General features: G+C 30.7%; 3 protein-coding genes across 5 annotated transcripts; 2 read left to right on the top strand and 1 right to left on the bottom strand.

Moving 5' to 3' along the window:
* The first annotated feature begins 3,765 nt into the window (after nucleotides 1-3,765).
* LOC8268075 (senescence-specific cysteine protease SAG39) lies at nucleotides 3,766-5,091 on the top strand. The gene is made up of 2 exons (XM_002531105.3): nucleotides 3,766-4,202; nucleotides 4,291-5,091. The coding sequence occupies exons 1-2, from the start codon at nucleotides 3,770-3,772 to the stop codon at nucleotides 4,878-4,880; spliced, it is 1,023 nt and encodes a 340-aa protein (XP_002531151.1). The 5' UTR covers nucleotides 3,766-3,769; the 3' UTR covers nucleotides 4,881-5,091.
* Nucleotides 5,092-7,190: 2,099 nt separating this feature from the next.
* On the top strand, nucleotides 7,191-8,514 carry LOC8268076 (senescence-specific cysteine protease SAG39). The gene is made up of 2 exons (XM_002531106.4): nucleotides 7,191-7,623; nucleotides 7,712-8,514. Exons 1-2 carry the CDS (start codon nucleotides 7,191-7,193, stop codon nucleotides 8,299-8,301), a joined length of 1,023 nt encoding a protein of 340 aa, XP_002531152.1. The 3' UTR covers nucleotides 8,302-8,514.
* Nucleotides 8,515-9,570: 1,056 nt separating this feature from the next.
* LOC8268078 (protein MID1-COMPLEMENTING ACTIVITY 1) lies at nucleotides 9,571-15,696 on the bottom strand. Of its 3 annotated transcripts, none has more exons than XM_048374155.1 (10): nucleotides 15,209-15,691; nucleotides 15,020-15,120; nucleotides 14,603-14,790; nucleotides 14,064-14,511; nucleotides 13,453-13,868; nucleotides 12,755-12,864; nucleotides 11,938-12,009; nucleotides 10,946-11,052; nucleotides 9,978-10,071; nucleotides 9,571-9,892 (listed from the first exon to the last, which is right to left on the bottom strand). In XM_048374155.1, the coding sequence occupies exons 4-10, from the start codon at nucleotides 14,469-14,471 to the stop codon at nucleotides 9,840-9,842; spliced, it is 1,260 nt and encodes a 419-aa protein (XP_048230112.1). In that variant the 5' UTR covers nucleotides 14,472-14,511; nucleotides 14,603-14,790; nucleotides 15,020-15,120; nucleotides 15,209-15,691; the 3' UTR covers nucleotides 9,571-9,839. The 3 variants fall into 3 exon arrangements, 2 of the variants coding, with proteins under 2 accessions (XP_048230112.1, XP_048230113.1); XR_007215903.1 differs by adding an exon at nucleotides 10,672-10,807 and having other exon boundaries at nucleotides 9,783-9,892; nucleotides 15,020-15,696; XM_048374156.1 differs by lacking the exons at nucleotides 15,020-15,120; nucleotides 15,209-15,691 and having other exon boundaries at nucleotides 14,603-14,967.
* Nucleotides 15,697-22,427: the final 6,731 nt, after the last annotated feature.

Here is a 22,427-nt window from a genome sequence, read left to right on the forward strand (position 1 = left end):
TTTTTTTATTGATATTTCTTTATATATATTGTGGATGTTATAATTAAATATATTATTATTATTATTATTATTTATTTAATTATAAATATTTGTCTCAGTTCTTACTCATATGATATAATATATAATATTTTTATTAAATTATTTTTTAATATTTTAGAATTAAATAACACTTTTATAAAAATTATTATATTATGATATCATATAAATAATAGTTGAAATAAATAAAAGTGGATTGTATATAAAAAGTGAATGTAGTCGAGCATATTCCCAGTAGCGTTCGGTATTCCACCCTTACAGAAGGATAGTGGCGAGCCGAAAAGCAGCTAATAGGGCACTTGCTTACGAGATTGAATTCTACTTTGGTCTCTTAAGTTTTTTCCCACTTGAAAGGGAGAAATTATTATTGAGGTTTGATGTATATATGGCAATAAATAAGAAAGTAATATGTATATAAAAATATTTTATATTTTAGTATTAGATTATTGATATATATTTTATTATTTAAAATTAATAAATATATTTATTGGTTTTGTGTATAAATTGAAACATATATCAATTCTAGGTAAAAGAATTTGCTTTAAAAATATATTTCCTTTATTATTTATAGTTATTATGTATATATTTATAAAATAAGTCTAATTATAAATTAAATTTTAAATTTTATCTAGTTGTTTCAAAATTTTAAAATAAAATACTCATTTTTTTAATTTCTTTTCAAAAACACTTCCGATGACAATTTTTAAAATTTTAAAGTAAAAAAAATAATATAAAAAGTTGATTGTACTTATTAAAAGAACAATAATTATGAATCAGCAAAAATGGTTTATCATAAACTTAAAAATATAACCATTAAAAATTTCATGTGTGTGTGTATTTTTTATATATTTTATATTTAAGTGCAACAAATTTTTTATTAGCTCACTAATTTTTATGTTAGTAAGCAGATTTAACTTACCACTTATTTCTCTCATTATAACATTTCAAAAATTGTTATCGAAAATATCTTTAAAAATAAATTGAAAGCATAAATATTTATTTTAAAATTTTAAAATAATTGTATAAAATTTTTAAAAAGTGTAAATTCTAGGATTTAATTAGTAATTAGACATGTAAAATAAAAATATTGTAGTAAGTAATCTTTAGATAGATTCGGTCTACCACATCATCTATGTATAAATTAAATCAAATATTGATATGTAACTTTATTTATTAAGTGATGTATTTGCATCCTTGATTTATATTAAACATTCATAATTAAAAATCAACTAATACAAATACAAGAACTAAAAGATAATATTACTATTGGCTTTGAATTGGATTTACGGCTATTGCCACGTGCGTGTGATACACGAACCATGTTTGAATTTTGCATTTTTGACTTCTAATCAAACGTTTGTGAGTTTTCAAATGTTTTTCACCTACAATTTGAATAAATACTTTACCGAATGGCTATAAACGACTATAAATTTGAATATAAAGTAATGGAATAATATTATTTAGGACTTTTACAGTACAAACAAAACTTGATTACATAAAGAAAATATATAAAATATTGTTTGAATTATCTGTGTTCTATTGGTTGTCCCTTCTCGTGCTTTTCTTTTTCCTTTTATTTTCTATATTTCCATAACTCCCATTAAAAACTGTAGCTTGTATTTAATATATGTAGCATGAGGCTAAATTTCAAAAGCTGTTAAGGAAGTTGAATCTCATTTTCCCGCACGTATGTAAAACAACTTCTATGTAAAATAACTATTATTCATCACTTTAATTAAAATAATTATTTTAATTAGATTTTTTTTATGAAAATTTAAACCTAATTTTAGACTAGGTTTATTAATTATTTTATTTATGAACTAAAAAATATGGCGTAAGCAATTACATTTTAGCATTTGATTTAATTTATGTATTTATAGATATCAACCATCTATCATGGCTGTGATAAGGGTGATCACTGTCGCAATCCACATAAAACTTCAGCGGAGGAACGAAAAACAAATTCAGGATCTTATTTTATCAATTGTCCTTTTCATAGGACGCAAATACTTGTAGAATTTTACCTGATATCATTAGTCTCAGTGAAATCCGTTTTGGCATATACTCTATACAGCTAGGTTACTGAAAATGGCCAACCTTATTTCCATATTACTTCGATAATCCAAAGGCTTTACAAATTTAAATATTTAGAGTGGCATGATAAGGGTCTCACAAATTATGGTGCTTCCTTCTGAACATTAATTACTAAAGACATATATATTTGGATGTGATTTGCAAATTCTATGGAGATGGCCCAGAAACGGATGAGCATATTTTCAAGAACCGCACCAGAGCTCAAATGGTCTGGTTATTCAGTCCCTTCAGGTTTCGAACCCAGTGCCTTCCTTTTCAATCGTTGACGGGTTGGATGAAAGCTATGTTTCAACAGTTCTGGTGATCATATTGAGCTTTTCATAGCAATTCTGTGGGCTCTTTAGAGGTCTTGGAATGTTCTATATTTTCAACAGCAGTTAATTCCTAATGTTCAGATCCTTTTGATGGCTATAAATGATTTCAAGGATGCTATGATTCATATATCTGATCCTGACCCTGTTCCAAGATATTCTTGCTGGCAGCCACAGCCCTCTAGTCTGTTAAAAATCAATGCGGATGCTACTAAAGATAACAACAATCGCGTTGGGTTGGGCTTCATAGTTCCTGATCATAATGAACGACTAATTGCTGCTGGCTTCAAATAAATGCAGATTAAGCTGAAGCGGAAGCTACTATATTAGCTTTGCAGTGTGCTAAAGACCGCAATCTTCGTCATCTGATGCTCAAACTGTGGTCAATCTCTACAACAGTCGAGCTCAAGTTAACAGCAATATTGGCACCCGAATTCTGGATTTGTTTTTCTTTGTCTAATGAATTAGGTTCCTTTCAGTTTGTTTTTGTTAGTCGAGCTCAAAATCTTTTTAATACATTTTGTTGCTAAATTTGCTAGTTCCAGTCCTGTTGATTCTGGTATTTGGACAGACGATTTTCCTCCTGCTAATACAGGAGGATCCTGATTAATTTCTAATAAAGTTCTATGCTTTTTCTTAAAAAGAAAAGAAAAGACTAACGCCACCAAATTGTTTTCATTAACTTCAAGGGCTGTATTCTTTCCAGCACACATTGATCCAAGTCTCTCAGGAATCCCGATCACAAATAATTCTGCCAAGTTTTGCATTTCAAACCTGAACGAGTCTTTCGAGCACTCCAATTTTCTTGCAATTCCATATCTTGACTTCGTTTATCATGCAATTCTTCCAATAACTAGAACATCATGTTTAACTCAATAATCTCATTTCAGCGAACCATACTTGATTTATCAAGATCAGATCGCAATAAATATCTATAATTATAACTACTCATATATTATGCTCAGGAAATGCCATTATCATGCAACGACAGTATTGGCTTCAAATTACAGTCAACATCTTTTGCAAGAAACGGTAAGGCAACAGATTTTTTTGCTCGATATGTCGATACGGCAGAAAAGACAAAATTATATATGTAGCATGGCAGGTTGGAACCAATATTATATTGCATTAGTCGATGTCAGATTGAAGTAGATTAGAAGATGCGCAACAGAAACTAAATTATATAATCAATGCAATTGGTCCTGATCAGAATATTTTTCCAGGCACGTACCTCTTCCCTGCCTCAAAATACCAATTCTCATTTCACAACTCTATAAATTTCTGGAGCAATCCTATCAGCTCATCAATCCTAGCACCTAACAGCTCCAATGGCATTCACTACCCGAAATGGTTGCATCAGTTTGGCACTCATCTTCCTTTTGGGAGCTTTGGTTTCTCAAGCCATGGCTCGTACTCTCCAAGATGCTTCAATGCATGAGAAGCATGAAGAATGGATGAGTCGTTTTGGACGTGTATACAATGATGGTAATGAGAAGGAAATCCGTTACAAAATATTCAAGGAAAATGTTCAACGCATAGAATCCTTCAATAAAGCGTCAGGGAAATCATACAAGCTAGGCATAAATCAGTTTGCAGATCTTACTAACGAAGAGTTTAAAACCTCAAGAAACAGATTCAAGGGTCATATGTGTTCTTCGCAAGCAGGCCCTTTCAGATATGAAAACCTTACTGCAGCACCATCTTCCATGGACTGGAGAAAGAAAGGAGCTGTTACAGCCATCAAGGATCAAGGCCAGTGCGGTAAGTCCCAAGTTTCTTCTACCAGTAATACAGCTGATCCGTATATAGTATTTCTAGCTTATTGATTAATTAATCTGATTGTATACAGGATCCTGCTGGGCGTTTTCAGCAGTGGCTGCAGTAGAAGGAATCACTCAGCTAGCAACTAGTAAACTGATCTCACTTTCCGAGCAAGAACTAGTTGACTGCGACACTAAGGGAGAGGATCAGGGCTGCCAAGGCGGTCTAATGGATGATGCCTTTAAATTCATTGAACAAAATCAAGGGCTGACCACTGAGGCTAACTATCCTTATGAGGGGTCTGATGGAACATGCAACACCAAGCAGGAAGCCAATCATGCAGCCAAGATAAATGGTTTTGAAGATGTGCCAGCCAACAACGAGGGAGCACTGATGAAGGCTGTTGCAAAGCAACCAGTTTCTGTCGCAATTGATGCTGGTGGTTTCGGGTTTCAGTTCTATTCAAGTGGCATTTTCACAGGAGATTGCGGAACTGAACTAGATCATGGTGTTGCCGCTGTTGGGTACGGAGAGAGCAACGGAATGAATTATTGGCTGGTGAAAAATTCATGGGGAACGCAATGGGGCGAAGAAGGGTACATAAGAATGCAAAAAGACATTGATGCTAAGGAAGGACTTTGTGGTATCGCAATGCAGGCATCTTACCCTACTGCTTGAAGTTCAAGATCTATGAAAAATGCCATTGAAGCACTGAATGCATAAAACAGTGTTTCTACCACTATATGTGGATTCTGTGTATAATCTCAGATAGACGATGCACAGTTGATCGTCCTCCTATCAGATATTTATGTATATGTATATAGCTTTAATCTACAACTGAAATTACTATAATATGTATGTGGATATATATTATGCAAAAAAAAGCAAGTTTTTTACCAATCTTCATACCTAGTTTCTCATAACCACGTGACTAAAACTTGAATATTATGACATCGAAAACATTTCAGGATAACTCAGTAGACTTTAGTAGGTCGTTAGAGAGTCATTTTTCTTGGCCTGTTATCTGATGCAGCAGAAGCTTTTACTGGAAAGATAAGTGAAAAACTGAAAAATTAACCTCTTACAATCCTGTTGATTAGCGTATCAATAGAAGAAATTATTATATAGTCTTGATCCACCACGTTATTAAAATTCTCAATCCAATGATACGATGATGTTTCATTTCATTCTTACATAGCAGCCTTATCTCTAAACTTGAAGAGGCATATGAAAAATCAACAAAACAATTATTTTTAAGGATAAGGATGATATAAAAAATATAAAAATCATCATATTATTGGACGAGTCATTTTGATGATGTGGTGAATCAGAGTCATGTAATAATTTCTCCATAAATAGATATCAAAGTTTCATTTTTCTTTTTAAGGTTAGAATGCCAGAAGTTTGGAAGAAAAAAAAAAGTATTATCTAAATAATTTTCTTTATCAAAAACTAAATCTTAGACCATTGGAGCCTACAATATAAATAGGAGAATAAGACGACACCTTAATTCAGTCTAAACTTAACTAATCAGAAATTCAAAATATATCATAGAAATTAAATATAAAACCTTATTCTGTCTTTCCTACTAAAAATTATTAAAGAAGAAAATATATACCAAATATGGCAAAAATGCATTTTTAAAGACCTAAATGAAAAAAAAAAACTATAAAGTTTAATAATTCCCCTGTCTCCTATCAAATTAGGCTCAACTTTCTAATAAAATCTTAAATAAAATAAAATAAAAAAGGCGATAATGCTACTAAGGCAACTTTCGCTCTCAAATAGAAAATTTTAATCCATCTAAAAAATTAAGATTTCGAGTTTAAATCTTTTCTCGTTCAAAATGTAGGAATTTATTCCCTCTACATCATATCTACTGATTAAAAGAAATCGCTCCCACTGCTCCATGAACTCTAGACCTTATCGTCCTCCCTCATTATTTTTTATTCTATGATTTATATAAACTCATATTCTGTGATATTTTACACAAGCGGTTATTAAATTTTTGATCTTATAATATAAAAATATTAAAATTTTTAATTTGTAAGCAAATGGTTATTAAATATTAATTTTAATACTACTTGTAAATTTTTTCGACAAACTTAAATATCAAATTATATAAAGAATCACTAAATTTTATATTTAAAATTTTTAATTTATAACTAAATAGTTACTAAATTTTAATTTTAATAATCTCAGCTAGTCTCATACAAATTGAACACGTAAGCGTTATTATAGATTATTTTCTTTATAAATTAGGTTTATCAAATCTAGTTCGAGAAAATAATACTAATTCTTACTAAAAGCAGTTTTGGAAACTCTTAAAAAAAAGTGTTTGTTAAGAAAATAAAAAACAGTCCCAAACATTTTCTCTGATACCAGTACAAATTCTAATTACAAGGTTGATGAATTAAACTGGAGTAATGAAAGGTTACTAAAGAAATTAAATAAGTAATAATATACACTATCAGAAATAAGTACATTAATCAAGTATGAGTTGCATTTAAGAGTGGCACTTAATCAAGCTTTTACTTCATTATTAGAAGCTAATTACATTATGGGTTTGTGTTATTTCTTAGACCAACATATGTTTCTCAGCCTTGTCTTAATTTCTTCAGTCATGCAATTAAGAACCTCTAGAATCAGGCATAACCTGAGTTATGCATACTCAGGAAATGTCACTATCATGCAACTATGTAAAAGACAGTATTTGCTTCACATTTCAAGCATCTTTTACAGGAAACGGTACGGCAATAGATTTTCTTTTTGTTCGATATGTAGGTACAGCAGAAAAGACAAAAGTAAATTAAAAGATGAGCAACAGAAACTAGATTATATAATCAATGAAATTGGTCCTGATCAGAATATTTTTCCAGGCACGTACATCTTCCCTTGCCTCAAAACACTAATAAATCATTTCAGAACTCTATATAAATTCCTGGAGCAATCCTATCAGCTCATCAATCCTAGCACCTAACAGCTCCAATGGCATTCACTATCAGACATGGTTGCATCAGTTTGGCACTCATCTTCTTTTTGGGAGCTTTGGCTTCTCAAGCCATAGCTCGTACTCTCCAAGATGCTTCAATACATGAGAAGCATGAAGAATGGATGACTCGATTCAAACGTGTATACAGTGATGCTAAAGAGAAGGAAATCCGTTACAAGATATTCAAGGAAAATGTTCAACGCATAGAATCCTTCAACAAAGCTTCAGAGAAATCATACAAGCTAGGCATAAATCAGTTTGCAGATCTTACTAACGAAGAGTTTAAAACCTCAAGAAACAGATTTAAGGGTCATATGTGTTCTTCGCAGGCAGGCCCTTTCAGATATGAAAACATTACTGCAGTACCATCTTCCATGGACTGGAGAAAGGAAGGAGCTGTTACAGCCATCAAGGATCAAGGCCAGTGCGGTAAGTCCCAGTTTTCTTCCACAAGTAACACAGCCGATCCGCTTCTATTTTTCATAACTTATTGATTGATTAATCTGATTGTATACAGGATCCTGCTGGGCGTTTTCAGCAGTGGCTGCAGTAGAAGGAATCACTCAGCTAGCAACTAGTAAACTGATCTCACTTTCCGAGCAAGAACTAGTTGATTGCGACACTAAGGGAGAGGATCAGGGCTGCCAAGGCGGTCTAATGGATGATGCCTTTAAATTCATTGAACAAAATCAAGGGCTGACCACTGAGGCTAACTATCCTTATGAGGGGTCTGATGGAACATGCAACACCAAGCAGGAAGCCAATCATGCAGCCAAGATAAATGGTTTTGAAGATGTGCCAGCCAACAACGAGGGAGCACTGATGAAGGCTGTTGCAAAGCAACCAGTTTCTGTCGCAATTGATGCTGGTGGTTTCGAGTTTCAGTTCTATTCAAGTGGCATTTTCACAGGAGATTGTGGAACTGAACTAGATCATGGTGTTGCTGCTGTTGGGTACGGAGAGAGCAACGGAATGAATTATTGGCTGGTGAAAAATTCATGGGGAACGCAATGGGGCGAAGAAGGGTACATAAGAATGCAAAAAGATATTGATGCTAAGGAAGGACTTTGTGGTATCGCAATGCAAGCATCTTACCCCACTGCATGAAGTTCCGTACCAAAACAAGTAATATAATTAGTACATATATATGAAAAAGAAATATGTATCTGCTTGGTTTCGCAATTAGTATCCTATGTTGATTGTGCATAACCTAAGCTAAAAGGTGTACAGTCCTCGTACAAGATACAAGTTTGTATATCTGCAGACTGCAATGATCATATAAAATATGCATGTTAATATCTCATGCTACTGTTATCTCCATTCCAGACTGTACTTGCTCACCTCGTCTTCATAACATCTTAATATGGGAAGGATTTATTAACTTTCAAGAAATCCCCTCCAAGAAACAGGCTAAGCCGAGTGAGACGTGCAAAAAACTATGATAAAATTCAGGTTAACATAAAAGTTCTTTCAAATTCCAGCCTCAAGATGCTGCACATTGTTGCAAAGTTCTTCCTACTTTGTAAATAGAAATATTCTTCCAAGGTTTTGACAAGTTGAAAAAGTAATGAACTTGTTCAAGAAGATGTAACAGAAGTTCCAACCTAATATATGTATTTCCATTTAAGCCAGATGCGTGTCCTCAGAGAAAGAAAACTAAGAGCTAAGGTCTGCATTTTCCAGGAATAACGCTATTCATAAGTCTGCTTGAAGATATCCAATTCTAACAGGAATATTACTTCTTATTTCTGATAATTGGCACTTTCGTGTCCCAGATTTGCAAAAGCACTTGTAGAGATCTCCATTCCCAACTTTGTTGAGTTCTTATGGCATTGTAGCTTTACCCAATGAACAATTTGAGATCTTCTATCAAACAAAACTGTCTTTATTTTAAATGAAATTTGTCTGTTTCATTTTCCATAGTAAATGTAATTTTTCACAGATAAAGATGGAGCTTCTCTATTGTTTGATGAAACCAACACAATATTGAAGCTGAGCAACGAACAAAAACATTATACAGAGAGACATAAGGAAGAGAAGTTGAGATATGCAAGAAACAGACCCAAACAGTTTGGGTTTCTAAGTTTTACTCATGAGATGTGTATCTGACAGCTTTACTAATATTGAACAGATATGCTCCCTCTAAACTCAAATTCACTCACCTGTTCATATGGAGCTTGATCAAACTTATTTTTTGCTCTTTCTATTTCTCTTGTATCTCTATTTACCTAATTAATCTGATCATCCAGAATTATGATCAATGGTGTGATAAAAAAAAGAAATGACTATGGTTTTGTTCAGTAAGATGAAAGAAGATCTTGCCTCCAGATGAACCTAGTAATCAAATACTGTCAAGGTGAATCCAAGGTGTCCTTATGATCATAAAAGAAACCAAGTAATATTACCAAACAACAATTTATCAATAAGATTTTCGTTTATAATACATCATGTGCTGAATTTAAGAAGATGTAAAAGCTACTTTACACATGGCTACATCAACATAAAGGGCGGATGTCATTTATGGCTGAAAAGTAGTACCATACAGATTTCATATACAGTGGCAATCAGCCATTACCTCTGTATCTGGCTTTCGATGTATATAAATGCCCAACCAACAACTAACTGATGCATTCACCCCCCATCACTTAGGATTCCATGTACTGTGAGGGTGGTGGGCTAGTTTTTGTCTTCTCAGAACCTGCAAAAGTTGTTTTACATGAAACATTGTACAAACCTCCATACCATAGCTATATAAAACCAAGCAAAAATCCTAAGAAACATACCATAGAGCCCACGAATCTCCACTTCTCGCCATTCTTGAACAAGGGCACAGCAACAGCACATGAAATGCGAGAGAAAATCATCCACAAAGCCTCCCTGCAAAGAACAAGATGGTAAGATGGAGAATAGTTTGAAGATCCAATCTTTATTAAGACGGTTTTTTATTTGCTACCTTTAAGAGCTCAATAACAAAATATATATAGTAAGATAGCTTTTTTATGGCATGTCTTTGGGATTGTTGTTAGGTGTTTAAAAGACCCGTTCAAGAATTTTTTTATTTAATTGATTGATTTTATTTTTTACCGTCTTATCAAACCTGCTTTTGAAAGAAAAAATTATCGATTTACCAAATTCTTTCAAAAAATAATTTTCAGAAGTCAAAAGGAAAATCATAATAATGATACTAATGATAATAATAATAATAATAATAATTGAAAGCAAGTTGGCCATCATCATTGGCTTAATGGTTAGCCAATACACTTTTGTTCCACAAATATGAGAATAAATTTTTTAGGTATGATTTAGGAAGGTAAGATAGATTTTAAATTTGCATTATTTTAGAGTGAAGGATGGTTAATGAAGGTTTAATTCTAAAAATGGTGAAAAGAAAATATTGGTGATATAAGCTAAACCTTCTCAACCCATCAAATTAATGGATTGAGATTGAGGGTTTTTAAAAACCTCCAAAAACCATACCATGTAATTACTACCTTCCTCCCAATCAAAAGCTGATGGTTTGCAGACTGAAAAACCTTGACTAGACGACTCAGAAAGGAAGTTCGAAACCATTTTCATTTTGTCTATGATAGTTAAGGATTGTATGAGCGTTTTCCTGGCAATGAAACTTGTTCCTGTTATCTTGAGGCACTTGGCCAAAAAAAAAAAGTGGACAAGTTATTCATATTCTCTTTCCCTTACCTGTGGATTATACAGAAAATAATTATAGTCCAGAGTGACAAAGAGGACCTACCGTTATATTCAATGTTTTACGCAACTTCCTTCTGATGCAGCAAGTATAGCAACAACATGACAGTATCAACGAGTATGCCATTAATTCATTACAAGCTTCTGCTGAAGCTGAGAATCATGAAAACAAAATATAATCATACAAGCTTCATACCGTATCAAAACCATGCATAAAATGTCAAAGAGTGTAGTGCCAATGCATTTGAAGTTGATTCAAGAAAGTAATGAAAACTTGTATTATGATATAATCTAAGATTTATTCAAGAAATGAAAACTCGTATTATAATATAAATATAAGTTCTCCAAATCGACCTATAACTACAACTCAAGAAAGCATTTTACTAAAGGTACAGTCCACTTCAAAAACTGACTTTATTCATCACATTTAAGCCCAAATACGTATGAGAACATTCATCAAATTCACAAAATTCCCTTGCAACTAGACAGTATTAACATTTATTTTGATCCATGGGAGACCCAATGAGCCGTGGGCTACAAAACATGGAATAACCATCCTCTTACACTCGCCATAAAGGAGAAAACTCACTTAGGGCAGAGGTGAAGACTTAAACTCAAGACCATCCACCTCCCAAAAGCAAATGCTCCGCCACTTGAGCTAGGTCTCTAGTATCTTAGACAGTATAACATTAGATGGTACTAATATTGGATAGTATATCATATTTAATTTGAATGCCAATTTTAACTTTGATGATAAAAAGATGAATTGGAATGAGATTTTGACAAGAATTTATCATGATTCTTTTAAAAAAGAAAAATTCAGGGAATTAGTAAAACATAATTTATTCTAATACCTATTTGTGGAGAATCAGAAGCTAAGTATTAACTGAATGGGAACAAACAGGATTTTATGCCTAAAATCTGCAGACATAGTATTAAACTCGTTGGAAATAAGCCTTAATCTAATTACAGTCAGCTGTATGGTTCAAGCTACAGTGTCTCAACAGCAAAATTTCAATATAAATTAGAGCTCCTTACACATGTGTCTATTGGTTGCCACTGTAGCAATCTTCGAGAATGTGCCACAAGGATAAAAGAATGTCTTCATACCTGCAATTTGAGAAGGATGCTTGTGAGAGAACAAACCAATTGACAACTTTTTGATAAGCCTTGATCATCCTAATCCATTCTTGCATCTCAATATCACAAGGTTCTTTGGACATAAAAACACAAGAACAGGAAAGATTAAAAAGAGAGAGGCACACAAAATCTACATGTTGCATTTAGACAACATCCATGAATAGAAAGAGGGAAAATTCACAAATAAAAATCGGATGTGCAATATAAAGAGTATCAAAAATTTAACCCAACTATACATGAACTCACAAAGAATCAAGGAGATGCCAAGTGAGAGAGTTTTGGTGTTTGTGTAGAGAAAGGGGACACTTAAAACTCAAATTTAGTCAAATTATTTAAGACGTGAATCAGATTGGTTAGTCTATTAATGGTCCATTCAGGTCACTTCAAATTTAACAAATTCACAACTGGTCGTGTATCACGGATGAAGCGAACAACAGGCTAAAGATAAGCAATCAAGATGTTAGCAATCATGTGATAGAAAAATGAAAGGTACGGATTGATAACTTGATTTTACAGGCTCTGAATTAAAAGACTGCAGTAATATGTACATGCAAAAGCTAAGACACAAGGACAAACCTCCATGTTACAGGTAGATGGACTACAAACACACGAGTTTGAATATTGGAAAAAAATGACAAGAAGAATCGTTGCTATTATGACTAAAATAAAACTTGCCATCAGATAATAAAATCCAGTGAACTCTAAGAGAACGTACACAGAGAAGGCTCTGAACAACAACCAAGTAAATCAGTATGCCACTCTTCATGCCGGTATGAGCCTTTACGTGAGAGCAAATCATCTCCTGATGAAACCGAGGATGTATTTCTGCAATGGAAAAGATTGGTATCAGACATATTGAATTGCACTTGAAGGTTGTAAACTGAATATGGAATGCAGATCATATTGGAAATCCCATGTCAGGAAGAAAAATATGAGGTGAAACCCCTTTCCATTGTAGTATTTTGTGCTCAGAAGCTTTATACTAAGGGGTTTTAGAGCATTCAATTGGTTTAGTAAGATAGCAACTATATGTTCCATGCCTGCTATGTGTTTCAGCATAATTGTGATGATACTTCTATCAGTTTTATGATAGTAACTACTAACTAACAATCTTGCAACCAAACAGAATCTTTCTCCGCGAAGCAATACAAAACAAACACTTCAGAGGTAGTTGGCGATAAAATCTACTAATCAATTTGAATCAACTTATCCTGTAACAATTGAAGAGTCAACACCCAAAGTATTTTTAACATGTTCAAATTATGCTGTTAGTCTATCAGAAGGCCATAAGAGTTAAGAATATGCATAAACAGTACCATCAGATACATGAGCTTATATCACGCATTAATGCATGTACCACTTATATAGCAAAACAGCATGCACACTTAATTCACATTGATTAAAGCACCTAACCTTGAAGTTGTGCGAGAATCGCTTTTCTTATGATAGCTTCCATCAAATGAATGGTTTTTCTCACTAACATCTGAATAATTGGGCTCCAGTTTCTGGGAAGTTTTTACCGGTGAACTCTTCTCTGGAAGAGAATTTGCAGCAGCAGCTTCTGTGACGTCGATCAAGTGTTGAATAACTTCACATTGGTTCACATCCAAATTAGCTTGTGATCGTTGTAGTTCGAGCTGAAGCTTCTGGCTTTCCTTTCTTAGAGCTTCGTTAAAACCCATGTTTGGGTAGGAACAGGAAAGAGTTTTTTTTAACACCACAGTCTGATCTTTCAAGGGTTCTGGTTTCAGGATAACATCTTGGATCTTTCTATCCTCTTCATCCAATGTGTACTCACGTTGATCCTTCTCAATATCCTCCAGTCTCTCCTGCAGATTGTGAATAAAAAAGTTAATTGACTTAGATCAGGTCATACAAATATGAAATTGCAGACAATATAAAGCATAACGGCAACATTGATCACTGAAAAGACAAACAGCAGTTATAAGAAAGAAAAAAACAAGGAGATAGATTACAAAAAATTAACAGCTAGTAAAGTAACTAAAAGAACCAAGTAATTATACCCTGACACGAGCATTGTCCACAAGAGTAATGAGAGGAACAAGCCGCAAATAGCGGTCGATCTCATTCTGTGCCTTTCTGAATTGATAAACAATATTCCAACCCATAGCAAGCAAATACAGGTAGCTTCTATCCTGACAACTATTGACCAAGATGTAAGACCGTCTCAAGGCATCTTCAAGCTGCTCTAGTGGCTCTCTTGTTTCAGGATACTTCTTAAGCTCAGAGATCTTAAGTTGCTCCAATAAGTTGCCAATCAACTTAAGATGTTGTGCAAATTGCTTGCAGTTCTTTTTGTGCATTCTTGCTGTACTAGCAGCTTTCCCTATCATTCCTATTAGCCTAACTGCATCAAGACCCGTAAGTTGGGCCACATTTGCTATCTCACCAAAATGATCCCAAGACGACATCTTGATCCCTTAAACCAACGCAGCCCAGAATCTTGTTTTTCTATCAAAAACTCAAAATTGGTCACCCCAAACTCAAAACTTTACTTTGAAATGAAAGAAAAGTTAGAGACTTTTATTTTAGTTACATATACCTCTTTTAAGCCAATTGGTTCAACATTTGCAACAAATTGAATGCTGCATTCACTTGCATTACTGTTCTAAAGTTGAAAAGGGAATAAGCTGGATGAGCATCAGAAGCTACTCCAATGGATCTAACTGGACAATCAAAACCTATTATTTATAGAGATCTTCAACTTCGAGAAGCTGATAAACAGAGTAACTGAACAAAACCGGGAAAAAAAAGTTAGTTTTAACTTTCAACTGACACAAAAATCGGAAAAAAAAAAAAGGCTAGATTAAAAGCAGTAAATGAGGATTATCCATTACGCTTCTTGACTCGCTTCTCAAAGAAAAAGAATTAAATGAATAATAAGAAAGCAAAAAAAGAAAAAAAGAACCAATAGTTCATGTAAAGTGCGTGAAGAAAACTGAAACCACCATTGACTGACCTTTTCTTTTCTCTTCACTATTTCTCAGCACCCAAACATTTTTATAAAAAAAAAAAAAAAGAAAGAAAGAAGCTTTAAGGTAAAAAGTAAAAATCAGAAACCTGCAAGAAGAAATCAAAGCTTAGAGTTACATTCATAGAGTACAAAAAGAAAAAGAAACAATAAAATGCTGATGGAACACTCACTTACCTTTGTCTAAGTAAAAAAAAAAAAGAAAAAAAGGGCACTTATTTTGATGTATACAATAAGGGTAATTTAAAAAAGAAAATGAAGGAAAAAAGGAGGGGAAGAAATATTAGAATATGAGAGAAGAAGAGCATTGAATTCTGGAAATGACAGGCATTGCTTTTCACAAAACTCAAGCCCCGAGCTCCCTCTCTCTCTTTCTTCTTCTTCTTCTTCTGCTGCTGCTGCTTGCTAGTGGTTATGAATCATGAGAATGTGAATGGAATCTCTTGAAGCTGTAGTTTCTCCCTCTCTCTCTCTCTCTCTCTCTCTCTCTTTCTGTTGTGGGTAGAATGTATTGCTCACAGTTTCGGTGGAGTCTTGTCGTGTGAGAAGTAGGCCGTGCACACCTATTTGGCCTCAAGTCCCAGACACATAAGTCAATCCACTCAACTCTTCTGCCAGATTAGCTGCTTTGTTTTTCCTTTTTTTTTTTTCTTTTCTCTTTTATTGCTCTTTCTTCTAAAGGACCAAACTACCCTCCTTCACCTTTCAAATTACCACGATCAAGTCACTGTGTCCATCTTTTTTTCCTTATGGTCCTATCTAACGGGACTCTGATTCAGACCCCTGCACCAGAACCCATTGTTTTTTATTTTAAGAAATTTTTTAACATGCTTTTTATATTTTTTATATAAAGAACCACTTATTTTTAAATAAAAACAGTTAAATTTATATTTTATTTATTTTAAATTTATATTTTATATTTAAAATATTATTTAAACAAAAAATAAAAATTCCTCCATAAAATTTTAAAAACTAAAAATTAAAAAAAGAAATTCTCAACAAATATACTGAACCTAAATAGAACAACTTTCCATTCTAAGAACTAGAAGCTAATTTCTAAATTTTTATATACCTTTAAAAATTAGAAAGATAATTATAAAATATTAAAATATTAACTACCGACAGTCACTTCTAGCTATCATTGGTGGTTGGGTGCTATAATCAGAATTTTATTCTTTTTTCAACTTTGCTATTTTATTGTAAATTTTATTTTTAATTATAAATTAGAAATATAAAATGCTGAAAAATCTTAAATATTTTAATATTTTATTCAAAAAAATAATTACCCCATAAAATACTTACTTTATTTTCAATCAAAGAGCAAAAAATAAGTTAATTTGAAATTATTTTTTAAAATCAAATTTTTTTTTCATAAAATAAATGAAGCTTTGAACTCTCTTTTTTCTAACTTTAAATCTTATTTAAGCTTAAATATTATTATCTTCATGTTATACTAAGTGTCTCTTTTTTATATATAAAAAATTAATTATGCAATATTAACTTTTTTAATTTTATCTTTATATTGAAATAAGTGTAATAAATTTTATAATTTTTATATAAAAATAATTTAATCTAATTTAGCTATTTTTTTTATAATTGATCTTATTAAATATTTTTTTAATTCAAATAAACTACTAAAAAGTGAGAATTAGTGTGAAATAGATGGAGTAAAAGACTTTGAAAAATTTATCAGTAGATTTGCCTCGTATAGTTTTCACAGAGCTAATCAAACTATGCTAATCTTCCAATTAAAAAATTACATGTTACGTTCTAAATTTAGTCTTGACCCGACGGCAATCATCTATCAATTTAAAAGACAACTATAAATTTGGTCTTTAACTTTTCTATTTTTTTATTTTAATGTCTAAATTATTTATTTATTTAATTAAATATTTGAACCTGCTAAAAACGTTTAATATAGTATTTTTAGCTGGTTTTACAGATTAAAATATTTATTTGACTTATTTTAAATAGTTAATTGTCTTAAATATCCTCATTTAAATTATTATTATTATATTTCTTATTTTTTATCTATTTTTAGTATTATTTTTTAAAATTTTATTTGTTTCTCAGAAAATTGAAAGAAAAAAAGTAAAATTATGTAGTTTTTCTCTTTCATCTAAATAATAACTTAAAAAATTAAATAATATTTATTTATTTATTTACATTCATCTTAATAAATAAAAATAAAAGATATTATTTTATTTAAAAAAATAAGAGAAAAAAGATGAATGTATTAAGTGTTCTAAAAAGATAATTTTTTAGAAATCAGAAAATTATGAATAAATTTTTTTCAAAAAAATTAAGAATTAAAAGAGTTTAATCCAATATTCTCCTAGTGCTAAAAGAAGATTTGAAAAAATATAAAAAAAAAGGGAAAGAAAAATAGAAAAAAATATAAATAATAATGAATAAAGATATTTAAGTTGTGTAAAATAAATTAAATTATTACTTTAAATTATTATATATATAACATGTAAGCAACATTATAATATATATAAATTAACAGATTTAAACAATTAATTAAATAAATAAATAATTTAAACAGTAAAATTTAAAAAATTTAAAAATTAAAATACCAAATTTATAATTATTCCATCAATTTAACATATAAAAAAACTGAAAATATACATTTAGACCGGACAAAAACTTCACGTGTTGTTTAGATTTTTAAAGTAATTAAAAAGGCAAAATAATGCATGAAAGTTTGGATATGTGGCAAAGGGCCAAAGGTATCCAATATGGGCATGGTCGTAATTTGGTATATAATATAATAATATGGCTAACATGCGCCATTCAATTCTTACTTGTTTTCTATGGCTAAAATCCGCTATCCTACGGATTCCATTCTTTCTGTAATCCCCAAACGGATATCATTTTATTAATTTTTTCTATAATTAATACTTTTAATATAATGCGAAATAGTATAAATATTATTTGCCAACTCATCCGTTATTTTATTTTATTCTAATAAAATTTAAATTTTTTTTCATCCAACTCATTTATTAATCATAGATGATAATTAATAAATAATATATTTAATAATTACTCAATAAAAAAATATTTTTTTATTTCGTTTCAATAGTCTATTTTTTTCTTTTAGAGATTCAAATATTTATTATTTTAATAAAAGTAAAATGGAGTAAAAGTAAAAATATATATATTATATTTATTTATTATATTTTCTATTTTATTCCCCAGTCTCCAGACCAGCCCATTGTATCTGACTCAGTTTCCTCTTAAATAAGGCATTAGTTAGTTGGAGAAAACAAAACAGGAGATGCACTAAGATCTCTGAAAAAGGGCAGTATGGTCATTAAGGTTAAAACAACCCTAACTGAAAAAGAAAAAGAAAAAGCATAATTAGTCAGGTTGTAACATAACATCCATTCTCTATCAACTGACATGTGGTGTCATTATGGTTAAATAAATGAAGACATGACCCCACATGCCAACCAATCACACGTATGCCACCATGCTTTTGCATTTGCGTTCCGTCGCCCTCCTCCCCTATTCTAAGCATTTATGTGTTATTATTTTTTAAATAATTCACTCCAAATAAAAAAGATATTTGATAGAATTAATTATAGAAAAATAATAATTTAAATTAATTTATTTTTATAAATAGTTCAAAATTTATTATATTTATTTTAATATAAAGATAAAATAAAAATTAATATTATATTAAATATATAAGAATAATAAATAATTAAATCTTTTAAAAAAATAATTATAATAAAATAAAGAAGTATATAAATATTTATATTTTAATCGAGTGATAAACTTAAATAAAATGTTAATTTAAATCAAATATATAAATAATACATATAAAATACCAAAGTTAGTCTTTGGGCATTTGTATAGAAAGGTGCTCCATTAATCATCATTATCATCGGACATCTTTATCAAATTAATGTCGTATACTAACTAGTTTCTTTGTCACTTTTTATGTCTATTTCCAAATTATTCAGCACTTAGGCATGAGGTTAGGAAATTTTATTTAAAAAAAAAAAAGAGAAAGGTATTGGAGTTGTTTTTGTTTTGTATTATTAGCAGACGATGTTTTTATAGACCATTTAAAATTGCATTTGAATAAAGCATTTTTTTAAATAAATATTTTTATGTTATGAAAAATAATTTTAGAAAAATAAATGTGTGAATTGATAACTGTATAACACAACTAGTAAATTACTGACATACTCAATTGATTAAAAAAATATTATATATATAATGTGTCTAAATTAGTACTCGTAAGTGTACGAACCGAATAATAGTATGAGCAAGTTCACCATGAGGTCGATCTCACAATGAATTGTACAACATATATTATAAAGACCAATTATCACACAAAATATTAAAAGTAAATCTAAACACTCTAAGCCAATATTTTGAGAATAATTTAAAGGTTTATAAAAGAAATCAAATAAATAGAAAATAAATATGCAACTAGAATGATCAATATAAACTATATGATAGAATAGTGTTTGGTCTAGCTTATACTTAGTAATCTCTTTATTTCCCTTAAGTCCATATCTAATAAATGACATGGTGATATGCCTTTTCCCTAAGTCATTCAAGCTAACGATGCAACCTGAATTTTTTATACCAACATAGGTTAAAATAAAGATGATGTCTCTAATACTTTTAATCTAAAGGTTTTCATAAAAAATATTACTATTAAATTGATATGATAGTCAACCAATAATAATAAATGAAACTAATACATATATGAAGGTAAAGAAATCATTTATTAAACTTATAATATATAAGGTTAATATATAAATAAAAAGTCAAACTAAACACTTATGAAACTTAGTCTGACATATTTCATCAAATGGCCATTATAATTAAATAGAAAGACATAAGATGCAAATTATAAAAAATTAAAACTCTCTCAAAATTTAAAGGTTCTTAAATGAATAAAGAAAATTGATTCTCACTCTCCACGTCTTTACAAAGCTTCTTTAATTCTTAAAAAAGCAATGCAAAAAGACTAACTAGATGTAAAAGATGATGAACTATAGAAATTCCTGCAGAGAGAATAATTATCGACTCCCCTTGTTTAATTAACTTCTACTTCCTGTAGATGTTTTCTTTTTTAAAGTTATTCTCTCAGCATATAACTACTATAGTTATCTCTTTACTGTCCTAAACAAAATAAACAACTTAAAAGATAACTATCTATTAATTACATCATAACTAATTATATTTTTTAATATAAGTAACAAAAACTATATTTTTTGCCATTAGATGGTATAATATAAATAAAGAACATACAAGAAAAAGAAATCTTAATCCATCCCAATTAAAAAAGACCCATAAAATAAGCTAAAAAACTATAACACTAAAAATAGTCTCAAAATTTTACAGAAATTACCACTATGCACTCTCTTTTTTATTATTATTCCTCCCACTCCTCCATGAATGCATATAATTATTGATTAATATTCTACCCCTATCAAACAATCTTTATTAAATTCTTTTTAATGTGATGGAACTTGAAAATTAGTAAAAAAAAAAAATCTATTATTTGGGATATGTCTTTTAATTATAATATAACCCTATGTCTGACTAGATTTACTTGGCGGAGCAGCAGCAGCACACTCCATTGCACAGTAGGCATGTGTATATAGTAGCATGCACATTTGGGCACTCAATTGACCACTGGGGTCCCAACTCCCATTATACAAAACAGGCGCACCAGAGAGGCATGCAAAAACATTCTTTTCGGCCCTAACTTTAAACTCATGGTCTTGTGCTCTTAAATTGCGACCCCAAAGTGATCAGTAAACATCAATTGTAGTGGTAATGTCTGTATTGTAGTATTGGCCTAGAACCAGAGTGGCGAGAGCAGCTATTAGATGTTCACTTATGACAAATAGTTTTTAGTGTAAAGTCATTTGATGTGGATGTAAGTGGTAAATTGTTATGCTCCTAATTGACAAAGTATGAAGCTTTGAATCAAAATATGTAATTTCAATAAAATATGTATATACATTTGGATTCCTCCCTGTCATTTTAAACCCCCGCCTAATGACTTTGTACGGCCATCCAATGAAAGAGAAACAGAAGAAAGAAGAAAGGAGAAAAAAATAAAATCTGAGTTAGGTGTAGGGCAAAAGGCTGGCCTCTGGTTGGCGATGGTGACTGAGTGGGGGCTCTGATTTGGCATAGCTAAGTGTAAAGCAGTCCCCAAAAGTGATAGAAACCAGACCACTAATCACTAACAATAAAATAATAATAATAATAATAATAATAATAATAATAATAACAACTTGGTCTAATTTATGCCTATTAGATTACGGTCATTAAATTTCTAATTGTTAATTTTGACCACTACAATTTATTACCTGCTATTTACTGAATAGGTAAAAAAATGAGAAAGAATGTAAGAGGAATTCATTAAAACTTGATAACTCACTCTAATTGGTTAAAAATTACTTTTTAACCATTTATCCATATTTCGAAAAAAAGTATGCCTTGCTTTTTATTTCTATTTTTATAAGAATAAACACTATGATTCGCATTTCGAATAGGCATAAATACAACGTCTATAGGATAACTTCTTTCTTAAAAGTTATTTGTCGGTTTTATACGATAGTTCGACCCATTATAGAAGATTACACTATGTAAAATATATCAGAAACAGTAATAATCAAGTAAAATTGTGAAGGTCAATCATCATATCCACCTATAAGTCAAGACCCAAGTGCAAAAAAGAAAAGAAAAAGAAAGCAGAAAAAGGGAGAAGGCACATGCAGGGACCAAAATTAGCGGCAGGTATATTTCAAGCAAACACCCAACTAACTCTCAGAAAGGGTTTTGATGGTCCGTGACTTTGGCATTCTTTTTTGTTTTAGCACCTAATTTCCCCATGAGAATTCTGCCCTCACAGCTCTCCTTTTTTTCCCATCTTTTTTATGCACAAAATCATGGGGTCAGAACTCTTATTCTTTCTATTACATATTATTTTATTTAATTCAATAGCTACAGATTTTTCATATCTATTTTTTTTATTAATTATTAGAGTTTCTTGAATTTTTATGGACTATTTGATCATCTTTGTAGAGTGATATTTGAGTTTTTTTTATGAAATATTTCATAAAATCTAGTAAATTAAAAAATGATAATAATAAATTATTTTGTTAAAATTCTTGCAATTGACTCACAGAATAACCACAGAGTCAATTTTAGTTTATATAGCCACTGAGTAGAGTGCATAAATGACTGAATTATATATTCTTGCATACCATATTATATAATTTTAATTAAAATTAAAAATTATTTTAAAATTGCTAATAATTTAATAATTTTTAAAAAAATTTTAACTATTAAGCGTCTGAATCCTGTTTTATTTTATCATCAAAAAAGAATAATATCCTCTTTTTTATGTGAA

This window comes from Ricinus communis, chromosome 5, assembly GCF_019578655.1.
Source record: "Ricinus communis isolate WT05 ecotype wild-type chromosome 5, ASM1957865v1, whole genome shotgun sequence".
Lineage (NCBI taxonomy): Eukaryota > Viridiplantae > Streptophyta > Magnoliopsida > Malpighiales > Euphorbiaceae > Ricinus > Ricinus communis.